General features: G+C 39.9%; 1 protein-coding gene across 1 annotated transcript; it reads right to left on the reverse strand.

Annotated features, from left to right (window-relative positions):
• Positions 1-401: 401 nt before the first annotated feature.
• LOC148044301 (macrophage metalloelastase-like) lies at positions 402-11,188 on the reverse strand. Its single transcript, XM_087721144.1, has 6 exons — positions 10,915-11,188; positions 6,851-7,074; positions 6,592-6,737; positions 4,624-4,749; positions 2,660-2,821; positions 402-676 (listed from the first exon to the last, which is right to left on the reverse strand). The coding sequence occupies exons 1-6, from the start codon at positions 11,029-11,031 to the stop codon at positions 648-650; spliced, it is 804 nt and encodes a 267-aa protein (XP_087577270.1). The 5' UTR covers positions 11,032-11,188; the 3' UTR covers positions 402-647.
• Between the last annotated feature and the right edge of the window lie 4,519 nt (positions 11,189-15,707).

Below are 15,707 nucleotides of genomic sequence, written 5' to 3' on the forward strand. Positions count from 1 at the left end.
CTATACTGACACAAAATGGCTTCTACTGTACAGCACAGTGGAGTTGCCATGGTAATGGCTTCACAGTACTTCAGAAGGGGGCTCCCACTGGTAAGGGGGGAAATCCAACATTAGAAATTATATTTGGTTGGGATTATTTTTGAGGACAAATATATGGATTAGCATAAATAAATACCAGGGCAATTCCAGGTTATCAGATAGTAATACATATAGGCTTATTCCTAAAGTTTGGGAATGACAGAAAACTGAAAATATTCAATGTAACTCACAGAAAACTGGTACCTAAATAAACTCGAAGGAAATTCTATAACTCAGAACTTTTTCTTGCTCAACAACCCTTCGTTTCAGAAACTATATGCTTTTTAAACAAATGGAAAAGTAAGTTGCTTTGAAAACACAATTAGAAGAATTCATTCAGTATTTATTATTACAGTTCATAATATTGTCATTCACAATTCTTTCTTCAAAATTGCATGAATCCTTGTGAGTTTTTATAGGTAAAAATCATGGGATCACAGAGTTAGAAGATAGCCTTGAGGTCATCCAGTTCAATCCCCTGTTCAGTGCAGGGATCAGTAGAAAATCTCAGACAGACAGACAGCTGTTCAATCTCGGACTTCCATTGAAGGAGAACTAAATGGGCTGTTCTATTTTTTTCCACCATTCCTCCTCCTTCCTGGATGAATGAAATAGGAACAAAAAGGAAGTAAGAACACACTCAAATAGATTACCTCAGAAATGGAACAAAATGGGAACGAAGGTGTTACAAATAATATTGGCTTCCCCCAACACAAGGACAGTCTAAATAAATCCTAATTAGACTGATGTTACCCCAACACAGAGAGAGAGACACACACACACACGCACGCACGCACGCACACACACACACAAACACACACACACACAGACACGCACACAAACACACGTTCTTCCTTATTTGTATTTCATCCCTTCTCCTTCTATCACTGATATAATCTCAGTTTAACAGGTTGCCTAGCAGGGGAGATAGCTTGTTACAATAGACATTATGGGTTTTTTAAAAAATAGACTATATCTCCATTTAACATATTCTTGCCTATTAAACGAGTATTAGAATTGGAAGACTACAAGGATCATCTAATCCAGGGGTGTAAAATTCAAGGCTCGGGGGTCGGATCCGGCCCACGGGGTGCTTAGATCTGGCCTGTGGGGTGGCCCAGAAACAGCAAAGGCCTGGCACACGGTGCCTCTGCTTGGGAGCCCGTTTTCGCTGGTAAAGCGCTGGTGCCAACATAAGTGATGTGGAGCTGGCCATGCCCCTCTCCCCTCCCTTGAGGTCAAACACAACCCTGATGCAGCCCTCAATGAAATCGAGTTTGACACCCCTGATCTAATCCATCTATCTGCAATATGCAGGCAAACCAATGAAACCATCTGCAAGAGATAGCTAACCAGACCTTTCTTAAAAATCTTTAGAAATGCAGAACCTATGAATGTCAGTGATAAATCCATACCTGATAGACTCTATAGTTTTGAAATGAAATAAACCCCAAAGCCACTGTTCATGCTTTAGATCAATTTTCACATCTGGCCAATATCTTTTCAGGAAATCCAGAATTCAGTCTGATAATATCCGATACAATGATATTTCTATAGTCTTAGGATGATTTATACTATGTTATTGCCACTAAATTATCCATTTTAGAGCTAGGATGGTTTACATTATAACTCCTAATGATTTTCTTCCTATCAAATAACACATTCCATAGGCTTTCCTGACGGGATTAATTGCTGAATCGATGGAAATATCCAGTGGTAGGTTTCAAAAATTTGTAGAACCTCTTCTGTGGGTGTGGCCTGCTTTGTGGGAGTGGCTTGCTGGCCATGTGACCGGGTGGGAGTGGCTTGCCAGCCATGTGACTGGGTGGGAGTGGCTTGCCAGCCATGTGACTAAGTGGGTGTGGCCAACTTATAAACTCAGTGGTGAAGTAGTGAAACTCACTTAACAATGCTTTTGCTTAGCAACCAAAATGTTGGCTCAGAAACTGGCATTTGAAGCATGCAAGTCTTAAAGCTGTCAAGTTACAAGACCCTTGCACCCCTAACCCTTTAGGGAAAAAACCCAGGGGTGTTCAAACTTGACAGCTTTAAGACTTGTAGACTTCAACTCCCAGAATTCCTCCTCCAGTCATGTTGGCTCAGGAACTCTGGCATTTAGGTATGCAAGTCTTAAAGCTGTCAAGTTACAAGACCCTTGCAACCCCAACCCTTTAGAAAAAAAACCCCAGGGGTGTTCAAACAACAGCTTTAAGACTTTAAGGTTTATATAGGACTCTTAAGAGGTGGGTGGGGAGATTGGTGAGCTAGCCAATCAGTGAGCAGTGGGCAGGGCAAGCATGGTGCGGACAGGCGGGGGTGGGAGCTGGAACCGGTTCTAAATGGCATGGTAGATTTGTGGAACCTCTTCTATAGAAGAGGTTAGAACTGGCAGAAACTCACCCCTGAAAATATCTCTAAAGAAAGAGCTAAATCTGACTCTGAAATATACCACTGGTTTTGTAGATTGTGGATAAAACCATTTTGGTTTTTTTTTTTAGTTTATGCTAGACACTGAATTGTTAAGTGGAAGAATTATATTTATCTTTGCATAATTCTAAACAGGGTTTCTCAGTGAAGTTACCATATAAACTCTGAATCCCTCGGCGATCATCGTTTGGAAGACGAAATGAGTTTGGATTCACGTAGGAGTAGGTCGGATACATCAAAGCTCCAGGAACATTAGAGTGAGCTAGCCCCAGGGAATGCCCAAATTCATGGGCAGCAACAAGAAAGAGATTTATTTCTAAAACACAGAAAATGAGTACGTGAATTATAAGTATTAGTTTTTCAGAGATGTGCATATACAACCAGTTATGTCAAGAAAGCTGCAAGAGGTTGCACGAGTTGGGCTTTAAGGAATATGGAAGAGTAAATAAAAGTACCATATTTTTCGCACTATAAGACGCACATTAGTTTTGGGGAGGAAAACAAGAAAACAAAATTTGCTTCTGCCTCCCAGCATCCATCCGATATTCATCTGGCTAGGGTCCTTGCAGCAAACAGCAAACAGCCTGGTCAGCTTCAGCACATTATCGCAATCCCAGCACGTGGCTCATCAGGGCTCCACTCCATTGTGCCAACCACTGGTCAACTGAGCTGAGCTGCTGCCACCAGGGGACACTGGAGCCTTCGCTGCTGAGCATCTGATTGGCAATTGGATTGGCCTCCTGGAATACCACCAATCAGCTGTTCTAGGTGGCAGGGATTGCTGCTGCCTTTCGCTGTCGCCGGTTTACTGCCACCCGTGCCACTGCCATTCACTGCTGATTGTCGCTCCCTTTTTGCCACTGCCTGTTCGCCACCGCCAATCGGTGGCGAATGGGCAACAGTGAACAAGCGGCAGCAAATGGGCATGGCAAATGGGCAGCAATAGCTAGTGGCAGCAGCCTTCTCGGCAGCGAAGGCTCCAGCATTCCCTGGCAATGGCGGTGAACACTGTCATCTCACCACCCCCCCCTCCCGCTGCCATAACATTTGCTCTATAAGACACACCGACATTTCCACCCATTTTTTGGGGGGGGAGGGAAAGTAGGTCTTACAGTGCGAAAAATATGCTCCACTTATGGTCATGGGACAAATGTTTATGTAATACGCACATATGACAATATGTATTAAAACTCTAAAGTTAGTGTCCCAAAGGTACTTTTTTCAAGAGGCAACTGAACTTTCTTGTTTTTCTTTGAAGACATTTCACTTCTCATCCAAGAAGCTTCTTCAGCTCTGATTGGATGGTGGGGAATGGAAGGATTTATACTCCTTGCACACAGCTGCACATTTGCATTCTTTGAAACATCTGGAAAACAAGCAAGTCCAAGTGCCTCTTGAAAAAAGCAGCCCATCGTTTGGATGACTGAGAATCTCCATAGATATAATGGTAGTAATTTTCCATTGTAAAAAGGATCAGTCAGAGTTAAACCTTGAGTTTCCTTACATGAAAGGAATAGATTTTATCTTTTTAAGCAACTGGTTGCTTTGACATTTGGCAGCCCTGAACTCCATGGATTCGTCATTTATAAACAGTGCAATGCCGGTAGTCCTTGTTGAATGACCACTCATTTCAGTGACCAATTGAAGTTACACAGGAGACATGGCAGTTCCTCTGAATTGCAGTCATTGTAGCATCCCTACAGCTGCAATTCAGGCACTTGGCAAGCGGCCTGCAATTAGAACATTGCCATGTCCTAGCAGACACGTAAGTCCCATTTGCCATCCTCATTAATGGCTTTTGACATGCAAAGACAATGGGGAAGCCAGCAGGAATTCCTAAATGGTGGCCATATGACTGCAGGGTGCTGTAATGTTGTAACAGAACACTGCAGGCCTTGCTGAATGACAGCAGCTGGTACCCTGGTAAGTTGGCACCCTAATATGTCACTTAGCAAAAGCGCTCCCAGTCGCAATTAAAAGAGAATCAGCTGAAATTTGGGATTTATATAAATTTATATACTTTCTTATTTCCATGCAACACTTGATGTGGCCAATGAAAGTGAGGTAGGTATATAAATTGCATAGCAGAGCTCTGGTGTGCATATTCTTATAGCAAACCTTTATTGACATCTGACCAGGTCTCATCCTCATCAAAGTGAGCATCACCACCTAGACCTGATCCAGGAGCAAAAGCATGTGCCAGGACGCTCCCTCTTCCATCAAAAGGAATATTGTCACCATGTTCTAAATGGAAAAGAATCAAAGTGTTATCAGCAATACCAGGGATTTCTAGCCATTTAAAATAATGTGTAAATTCCAAGTAGGGACTGCTTGTTAATTTGCTTTGCTATTACCTTTGGTTTTGCTCTTTTCTTCTTTTTCATTTTTTATTAATTAAAAAGCAATTAAACAAATATACAACTCTCTACCTGGGAGAGAGAAGCTATTGTCAGAAAGACAAACATTAACTGATCAACTGGTCCTCCTGCATTGATTAACTGCCCCGCCTACGTTACGTAGAGAACTAAGAATTCTCTGCCTAATTCCTGGGTTTTTATTTGATTTTAAAAGTTCTGTTAGGTGCCAATTGAAGCATATTTTCCAAATTATCTATATAAACGGCTATGGAAACCCAGGAAATACACAGCTTGATTCACTTTATGTACATACCACAAACAGTAGCCACAATTACATTTTCCTGGCTAGTGGCCTGAAAATTTGCCCATAGCTTATCCTTGTATATAACATGCAGCTTTAAAGTTTAATAAAAACATAACCATGAAGAATATATACACTTAAGTTCATTAAGTCTTTTCAGAAAATAGACCAGTCTTTTATGGCCTGAAAATGTCAAAAACATTGTGCATAAATACACAAACCACACCTTTGCATTTGCCTAATGTCGATATACAATATGGTCAAACCCCATGAATTATAATTTATAATTTATAATATAATGCAGTTTTTTTAAAAAAATGCAAGTACACTTACTGAGCAAGTAGTTCAGATACTTCTGAATAATTCTCATGAATACACCATTTATGTACAAACGTTTATATCTGCATGACTCAGGCAATTTAAGGTTTGCTGTGTTAACCAGCATTTCTTTCTAATTGTACTTCCCCTTTCCCTCACCCTCACCTATTTTTATCCTTACGCCATCATCTTGTCTTGGCTAATAATGGAACTAACCCAAAAGAAATTAAAAAAAAGAATAAAACCAAGCAAAATGCATCTTATAAAAAGAACTAGCCAATCTTTGAACTTAAGACTCCTGAAATGTTCAAAGCAAACTACTTGAAATGGCCCCATTTTATCTTCCATTTGGAGCAAAACATATGCATTTTGAAAAATTTAGCAGTCTTTGGCTTTGCAACTTTTGTACATGTGTAGGCTTCATTGGTATATGCGGGACCTAGTTTTAATTAAATAAAACAATGGACTACACTTTGATGTTATTTGAAGTGTTAAGCTTAGCTAATGTCAATTAATTTTATTTATTTTACACATCATATTTAGAAACTGCCCATCTCTCTCATAGAGAAAATCTGTGTGGTATACAAATTAATACCTCTTATAAGAAAAATGTTTCTCCCCCCCCTAGTTTTATTTATTTATGTTAAAACATATATTGCCCTTCAAAACACAAATAAACAAATAAAACAATATAAATTTTAAAGATACAAGCAACATGGTTGAAGTCATAAGTGGATAGTCATAAGTGATAATACTTTTATTAAGTGATAATAATATTATGATAAGTCATTGGTCGATAGTCATAAGAGATAGGTAATAGGAAGGAAGAGAAAAATAATAGTAATGTAGTCTTAGTAGGTAATATGACAGTGTTGTGGGAATTAGTTGTTTAATATAAAATAGGCCAGAGATGAACTTTGATTGGTTTTCAAGATTTTGTTATTCTATGTTCCTACAATAAATAACATTCAACAACAACAAATATTGGGTCTGTTTCTTGAACTAGCCTACTGTAGAGGGGTGTCAACACCCATGCATTGGCAGATATGTGAAATATAAACTGTAAATAAGAATTAATATATAAGAATAAACAAGGTGAGCTAAGCTTACCTCTACTTGCGAAACGAATTTCAATATCAGCAGTTCCAGTGGTTTTTCTAAACTGTAGGGGAGTCACATCACTCCATACTTTTAGAGCTTTTTCTATGGCGCTGTCCACCTGGGTTTTTGGCATGTCAGGGGTGTAGTTGTTAATCCTTTGAGTAATGGATTGAGTAATACAATTGAGTAATACAATACATATCATTAGAAAGTAGACTTTTTCCGTTTTCCTTCTCTTTCTTAGAAATCAAAGAGAAATATAACTTACCTGTAAGTCAATATATTTTTATTCCATTTTGGTCCTCCTGGAAATGTGCTATATTGCAAGACATCTGGAACTCCACACCTGGGCTGTTCCATTACTTTCATGGTTTCGGTATCTATCTTACCACTTATAGTCAAATGGAAGAACTTTTGCATGATTTTGATCCGTTCTTCTAAGGTTTGCTTGTTTAATTTACCAATTGGTGGGAAAAACCGATCAAGGTAAGCCTGCATATTAACCAAGAATGGAAGGAATTAGAACACTTATTGTACTACTAAACATATCAAATAATGATATAAATACATGTGTGTATTGGTGACCATACTCTTTATGTCTTTGCCCATCCATTCATTCATTCTTCAATCTACTTTTGAACATTCTTATTATTATTATTGGTAGTTTAGGACTACAAGCACTAGTGTAGACACTATGGCATAGATCCTCAAACTATGGGCCATGGGCCGGATACAGCCCGCCAATGCAAAGTATCCAGCCCGCAGAGTGGTGGGATTCAACCAGTGGTGGGTTTCAAAATTTTTTAGAACCTCTTCTGTAAGTGTGGCCTGCTTTGTGGGAGTGGCTTGCTGGCAATTGTAACTGGGTGGGCGTGGCCAACTTGTAAAATGTGGTGAAACTCACTTAATAATGCTCTTGCTTAGCAACCAAAATGTTGGCTCAGAAACTCTGGCATTTGAAGCATGCAAGTCTTAAAGCTGTCAAGTTACACGACCCTTGCACCCCTAACTCTTTAGGAAAAAAATCCCAGGGGTGTTCAAACTTGACAGCTTTAAGACTTGTGGACTTCAACTCCCAGAACTCCTCCTCTCGCTCTTCATCTTGATGATGTGCGGACGGGCGGGGGGAGGGAGCTGGAACCGGTTCTAAACAGCACTGTAGATTTGTGGAACCTCTTCTATAGAAGAGCTTAGAACTGGCAGGAACCCACCCCTGGATTCAACCGATTGAGCTGCACTTCTGATCACACCACTGCTGCCAAAGGTAAGGCCGAAGAGTGAGGGGGAGGATCCAGCTGATTGAGGGGTGATCTCGCCAATGTAGCCACGTGATCCAGGGCTGGTGGATGAGTAGCGGAGGGGCTGCTGCTGGCTTGAAAAGCAACTGCCTGCTTGTAAAGGAGTGCTTTAAAAGTCTTTAAAAACGCTTTAAAAACAGCCTTTCAGGGTGTTTTTCACAGCCATGTGATCCAGGGCCGGTGGATGAGTAGGGATGGGGCAAGTACAGCAAGGACAAATGGAAAAAGGACTGCTAAATTGGCCACACCCACCCAGTCACATGACCCCCCTAGCCACACCCACCCAGCCAGTCCGGTCCACCAACAGTCTGAGGGTCCGTGAATCGGCCCCCTGTTTAAAAATTTTGAGGACTCCTGCACTATGGCATCACTAAAGAAGGCAGAGCTAGGCTTTTGTAAGTGACAATCAATGCTGTGAACAATTATGACCTTCCTTGCTTGTTTGCTTTCTTGATAAATGAATACACTTCATTTTCTCTCCCTCCCCAACACACAGTGAAACTTGCCAGAAAATAGAATCATGGTTGCTTGGTACATTCTTGTTCAAATGGGATGACATTATTTCTGGGTTTCTTCAGGCCAAAAACAAATAATTCAGTGTTGCAGCTTCCCTAATCTGTTTTCGAAGTTAGAGTTTGATGGTGAGCAGGTTCATTTGGGAAAACGTTTTCCTGGATTAAAAGTTGTTTAAGCTTTGAAAGGTGAGCAAGAAACTGCATATATTTGAGGGTTAAAAAGGGAGGAGGAGGAAGGAGGAGGCTAGTAAGAATAGGATCAGCAGATAGCAGAATCAACAGATCTGATTACCCCCTAGTAGATTGACGAAAGGTATTGATTTCAATGCACTGCAGTAACAAAAGGATCCCTCCTCCCTTGGCATCATAAAACGGAAATGAAGCTAGAGATAGAGGGTGATTTGTCTCCTTGTAGGAACAACTTGTGAGTCACAGTCATTTCTGGGATTTGAAACCCATTCCTGGGCCCAGAATTGCATGTATCCAGTGCACAGTTTTCCTGAGGAAGCAACAAATTGATTCAGGGGAGATCAGAATGAATAATGAGGTGGCATGGTTGCATGTTAAATAAAAAAAAGTGCTCGAGCACAGTTTATTTTATTTATGTTTCTTATCAATTTGCAGAAACAAAGAACAAAATAAACAGAAAGCAAAATTGCAACCAGTTTGCCTTCCATAGAAGACCTGTATATTGCGTAGGTCAGAAGGGCTGACAAGATATCTGCAGACCCATCACATCCTGGACACAAACTTTTTCAATTCATTCCCTTGGGATGGCCCTATAGGGCATTGCAAAACAACTAGACATAGGGACAGTTTTTTTTTCTTTTGTGCTATCACTCTGATGAACGCCTAATTTTCACAGTGCTGTCTAATGTCTATGTGTATTTATTCATGTAGTCTGGCTGTAGTATTGTTATTTATCCTTCCTATTATCTTGTTTACTCCCCAATCCTATTGATGTTATTATTATCATTTTTATGATTATTGCTCTGTTGTTTTGCATGTAGGTTGAGAGCTTCTGCACCAGAGACAAATTTCTTGTATGCCTAGTTCAATGAAAAGAAGGACCAGGGGAGACATGATAGCAGTTTTCCGATATCTCAGGGGCTGCTACAAAGAAGAGGGAGTCAAGCTATTCTCCAAAACACCTGAGGACAGGACAAGAAGCAATGGGTGGAAACTAATCAAGGAGAGAAGCAACTTAGAACTAAGGAGAAATTTCCTAACAATTAGAACAATAAATTAGTGGAACAGCTTGCCTCCAGAAATTATGAATGCTCCAACACTGGAAGTCTTTAAGAAGAGATTGGATAATCATTTGTCTGAAGTGGTGTAGGGTTTCCTGCCTAAGCAGGGGGTTGGACTAGAAGACCTCCAATGTACCTTCCAACTCTGTTATTCTATTCTATTCTAATCACACTTTGCCAAATAAAGCATTCATTCATTCATTCATTCATTCATTCATTCATTCATTCATTCATTCATTCAAAGCAGAGATGTGGGAAACTCAATCAAGCAGGCACAGCAGTACTGTAGTCTTCAGACAGCTAGACAAAACCACAATTTTTGGAGCTGCAAAACCTCTGAGAATCTGAGCTGAGAGACACGGAGGAAAAGAGTCCCACCAGAGTCCGAAAAAACAAGCAAGCCCACTTCCTATAGAGTTCTACAAACCAGTTCCTGAAACAGAGGACTGATGAGTGCTGGGGGAAAAGAGAAAATCCCATTTATATATAAAGAAGAGAAAAGTTTTTCACATGCAAATGAACCTAAAATGACTACAATCTCAAGGAAAAGTTTTAAAGTTAAAAAAAGTTAAGAAAAGATTGGGCTAACATAGGAATAGGAATGTAGAAGGATGTAAAACACCAAAACATAAGGAGAACTAAGGTTTCCTGACAGTGAGAACAATTAATCAGTGGAACAACTTGCCTCCAGAAGTTGTGAAGGCTCCAACACTGAAAGTTTTTAAGAAGATGTTGGATAACCATTTGTCTGAAGTGGTGTAGGGTTTCCTGCCTAGGCAGGAGGTTGGACTAGAAGACCTCCCTGGTCCCTTCCAACTCTGTTATTCTATTCTATAAATGTATGGATTAAAAATAGAAATAGAACAGTTTTAGACTTACAGTATTAGGAGGAAAGTAGAATACAATAGCTTAATATGATACAATAAAACAGTGTAGTGTGAGAAAAAAAATAAGAGTCTTTATATCTGTATCGTTATTAAGAAAAACCCTAACAATAGGTCAGGGTGTGAAAGAATTTTTTTTAGCTCATTGCACAGCCAGTTAAACCCTCAATACAGATGTAGTTTAGGGTAGATCTTTCTTTTTCTTGCATAGTTCTTGAATATGTTGAATATTGAATGTATTGACTGCACCTGTAAAAAGAATCATGTACTCTTAATAAGCAACATTTATCCCATGATACATTCTCAACATGGAAACCCAAAGTCAGTGGCAGAGCCATTCTGAATTTCTTATGGCATCAGAGATAAGATCAGGGTGCTTACATACCTGAACGAATTTCTGGTCCTTGGTGTAGAATAGTGCAGACTGGGTTTTGATAAGTGGCTTGGCAATGCTGCATGGCCACAGCATCAAAGTGCCCAAGATGATTATCAAGTGATTCATGATAGAGCTTCCAAACTATCTTTCAAGAAGCAACTCTTTAGCTCTCAATGTCTTGTAGCTCAAGAACCCCCGGCTTATATAAGTCTGAGAGTGAACAGTGACATATAAAATTCCAGGTGACTCATTTTATGGCGTCGTCTGCTTTTTTCTCCTTGTTTCTGAAGTATTTCTGTTCAAGTGTCAGAATTTCAAAATATTATCAGGAAGCACAGCTTGATATCTTTTTTTCCCTTCCTTGTTGGCATTTCCACGGATGTATACGTGCAAGAGGTTCTTTATTTCTCCCCCCTTTCCATTTTCTTCTTTAATCCTCTAAACCACAGGCTAAAGGGAAGTAGACTTTTCAAAATTCAGTCCAACATAATTGGGAATGGCCCAATGTTGTTTGACTTGCCCAATCTTTTTTTTTTTTTTGCTTGCCACCAAGGCTCCAGTTTTTGATACATTTATTTTATGTATTTTTGGAATTATTATCTTTCCCCCGTTTTGGTTTTGTGGGTGTTATTTAATTTTAGGATGGGATTGTTAGCTGCACAGAGCTTTTGGGATTAAGCAGCATGCAATTGTAAAGTAAACAATCAAACAAGCATTATCCAGTTTTGGTCGCCACAATGTAAAAAAGATGTGGGGATTCTAGAAACAGTGCAGAGAAGAGCAATGGAGACAATTAGGGGACTGGAGGCCAAAACATATGAAGAACGGTCATAGGAATTGGGTATGTCTAGTTTGATAAAAAGGGGATGACATGATAGCAGTGCTCCAGTATCACAGGGGTTGCCACAAAGAAGTCAAGCTATTCTCCAAAACACCTGAGGGTAGGACAAGAAGCAATGGGTGGAAAGTAATCAAGGAGAGAAGCAACTTAGAACTGAGGAGAAATTTCCTGACCATTAGAACAATTAATCAGTGGAACAGCTTGCCTTCAGAAGTTATAAATGCTCCAACAATTGAAGTTTTAAAGAAGAAATTGGATAACCATCTGTCTGAAATGGTGTAGGGTTTTTCCTGTTTAAGCAGGGGGTTGGACTAGAAGACCTCCAAGGTCCCCTCCAACTCTGTTTTATTTATTTATTTATCCTATCCTATCCTATCCTATCCTATCCTATCCTATTATCTATGATGAGTTGCAGAAAGCTTGTGTGCCAAGAAATGAAAAACGGAAGAGCCTTTCACATATTATGTTTCTGATTTAAGAGCATGAAGAGTTACAGCTTGTACATGTAGTCATGGTGGATGACTTATAACACTGTTGAAAATTGTCAGAATTTTTTGTTGAAAACTGAATCTTCTGTTGAAAAGTGTTCAGAATCCTACCTGCTGAGCTGTATTTACATTTCCACTTTTTAAAACTACATGACTTCAACTACTTTCCCTGCTAGCTAGTAACCAAACCTTATCTTTAACTTTACTTGGATGGTCTTCCGCCATTTCATCGTTTGTAGGACCTCAACTGAAGAAAGAATGGGACCAAGATGAGCCAAGGTAGCGCAGTGGTTAAATGCAGCACTGCAGGCTACTTCAGCTGACTGTTCAAATCTCACCAGCTCAGGGTTGACTCAGCCTTCCATCCTTCCGAGGTGGGTAAAATGAGGACCCAGATTGTTGTTGGGGGCAATATGCTGACTCTGTAAACCGCTTAGAGAGGGCTGAAAGCCCTATGAAGCGGTTTATAAGTCTAACTGCTATTGCTATTGCTATTGCTAAGGTGACAGTCCAGCAACCTCTGTGCCCTATTGTCAAGCATTCACTGTTCTCTCATCTACCAGTCGTGGGACTTTTCAAAGCAGGCAAACAGAGTAGCCATTTGTGGAATATTACCATATTATGCATCATTTTCAGACTTCCCAGAGTGAACAATCTTCAGATCTTCAGACTACCAAAGTTTTATCTCTTTCGTGACTCCAGTTATAGTTGAATTTCACCAAAGATGCTAATTTCCCCTCTTCTTTTTCTTCCTTTTCTGCCTTATATTGTTGAGAAAAAGAGAACAATTTCCACATCACGGGTAGTCCTTGATTTACAACCACAATTGACTCCAACATTTCTGTTGCTAATGAGACAACAGTGATTTTAATCTAGATTTTATCTGTTATTTATCATTTTATTCTAGAATTTTTAACTGGATGTTCATTGAGTTTTTTTATTTGTTCTGGTCTCTGGTCTTTGACTGTAATAAACTTGATTTGATTCGCTAACGAGGCAATTGTTAAGTGGATTTTGCCTCATTTTATGACCTTTCTTGCCACAGTTTTTAAGGAAATCATTGCAGTTGCTAAGTGAGTGACACACACTTGTTACATCAATCTGACTTCCCCATTGACTTTGCTTGTCAAAAGATGGCAAAAGCTGATCACGCTATCCTCAGACTCTGCAACTATTTTAAATGTAAACCAATAGCAAAGTGTCCAGATTTTGATCACATACTATGCTGCTGTTGCAAAGGTCATAAGTGTGAAAAATGGTCATGTCACTTGTTTTGGTGCCATTGTAACTTTGAATGGTAACTAAATGAACTGTTGTAAATCAAGGAATACATATTGCGATCTAGTGATTTATATTGTTGTCTAGTGAAAGAACAATTAAGCAGTGGGACAGAAGTTCTCAGAAGCTGTGGAGGCTTCATTACTGGAGGTTTTTAAGAAGAGTCTGGACAGCTACTTTTTTGAAATGGTATAAAATCTCCTGCTTGAGCAATGAGCTGGACTAGAAGACCTCTAAGGTCTCTTTAGCTCTGTTCGGATGAATTGATTATATAACAAATACACATAATGCTTTCACATGATAGCTTGATTCTACAACCTGCTAAGAAGAGCTGAATCTTCCCCATGTGTTGAATCATAAATGATTCTATCATCAGAGGTGGGTTTCACAGAAGTTTACCAGCGGTTCACCATGCACAGACACACTCTCTTTGTGAGAGTGTGTGCCTTCCGCACATGTGCTTTGCTTGTGTGTGTGCCTTGCATGCATGTACACTACTTCATAAACATAGCTAAATAGGATGGCATAGAGCTGGGGCGCATATGCCGGTCGACTAACAGTTCACCTGAACCAGTCCGAACCGGCTGAATACCGCCTCTGTCTATCATGCTTTAGTCCAGTCCAGCATGCTGTGCAAAACTAGTCAATAAGATAAAAAGGAGAAACAATAAGATAACAATAAGATTAAAAAAAAGAGAAATGCATCTCACATTAAGATAACTTTTATCACATATGGTGGAGCTGGCCGGAAACACAAAAATATTGGACAAAAATTTGGAAATGGGTGCAAGAAATTACAGGAGAGCAGATAAAATACAAACCCGAAATCTTTCTGCTAGGAATAATCAAAGGGAAGTATACAAATAAAATTAAGTTCATATTAACACATCTGCTAACTACAGCTAGAATCGCATTTGCCCAATGCTGGAAACAAAATAATACCCCCTCGGATGAGTTAGTGATAAAAAAACCTTTGGATTGTGCAGAGATGGACAAATTTGCACTGAAATTAAAAGATGAAGAAGAGTCAGAATATTATGAAATTTGGAACACTTGGTATAAATGGCTGCAAAACAAGGATAAAATTAATTAAGCCGAAAAACAATATATATAAATATATATATAGAACTGTCTATAAAGGTGTGTAAATATAGAAGCGAAATATTATATACATGTACAGGTATGATGACATAATGATGTTGATATAATGACTGTAAGTGTTGTAGAAGGGAAAAATAATTTAAACAAATCTGCTAAAAATAAATAAAAGCAGCTGAAGACAAAAAAAAAGATAACTTTTAGATTATTGGGCTGACATCAAGAAGTTAAAATTAGATATGAATCAAGACAGGACTTTGTCGAGTCAGTTTCACACTGCCCCTGTTTCAGAAAAAAGCTCATGATGATAGAGATAAAGTTGAAAAGTGACTCTGCCTTTCATGCCAAAATGGTCTTGTGAGAACCAGACTATTTTATCTACTCACAGCCTCATAGAATTTGTGCAAGAACTTGGAAAATCCCTTTGTTTATGAGGAAGTTTGGGTGGATAAAGTTACTTGAAAACGATCAACGATCCCTATTCAAAAGGAAAACGTTAATCATTAAAGTTGAAAATATTAATGATTGCAGATATATTAAAGAGGGTGCTGGATTCAATGAAATTTGGTGCAGATCTTTCAGGTGGACCTACCCACCCACCCACTCTTCACATTATGTTGATGTTCAGACTTCAGTGGTCCCTGGCAGTGGTGGGATCTTAACTACCGGTTCGCTGAGAGAAGGCACTTTATGTGTACTCAAATTTTTTGCGTGCGCGTGCAGGCCACACATTGCTCCACATACGCAGAAAACTGTTCTGCGCATGCGCAGAAGCATGCCGGCGATGGGAGAAGAGACCGGGAGCCGGTACGGGGCTATGACAGGCCTGGGTGGCTGGAACCTAGGCAAGTTCCAGTGACCCAGCCAGGAAAGCCACTTCCTGTTCGGCTGAACCGGTCCAAATTGATAGCAACCAGGGGTGGGTTTCAACCGGTTCACGGCGGTCCCTGCGAACCGGTTGGTCGGCGAACCCGGAGGTAAGTAACTTCCAGGAATGGCGAAGGGCCCACCCGCGCGCCCGCGCGCCCGCTCCTTACCTGGTTTTGATGAGTTCTGCGCTTCCACGCATGCGCAGGATGCATACAGCGCCTGCGCGA

The sequence above is a fragment of the Thamnophis sirtalis genome, unplaced genomic scaffold (assembly GCF_051295495.1).
Source record: "Thamnophis sirtalis isolate CommonGarterSnake01/CBP01778 unplaced genomic scaffold, rThaSir2_p1.2 scaffold_8, whole genome shotgun sequence".
In the NCBI taxonomy this organism is placed as follows: Eukaryota; Metazoa; Chordata; class Lepidosauria; order Squamata; family Natricidae; genus Thamnophis; species Thamnophis sirtalis.

Bases quoted from the DNA above. Each gene is read 5' to 3' on its own strand.
- LOC148044301 (XM_087721144.1), bottom strand. From the start codon at position 11,031: ATGAATCACTTGATAATCATCTTGGGCACTTTGATGCTGTGGCCATGC. The intron at 2,822-4,623 runs GTTTGCTATAAG...TCTGTGTTTTAG, and splicing joins CTGGTCAGATGTCAATAAAG to AAATAAATCTCTTTCTTGTT. The intron at 677-2,659 runs GTAACTTCACTG...TCATTCATCCAG, and splicing joins AGGGATTCAGAGTTTATATG to GAAGGAGGAGGAATGGTGGA.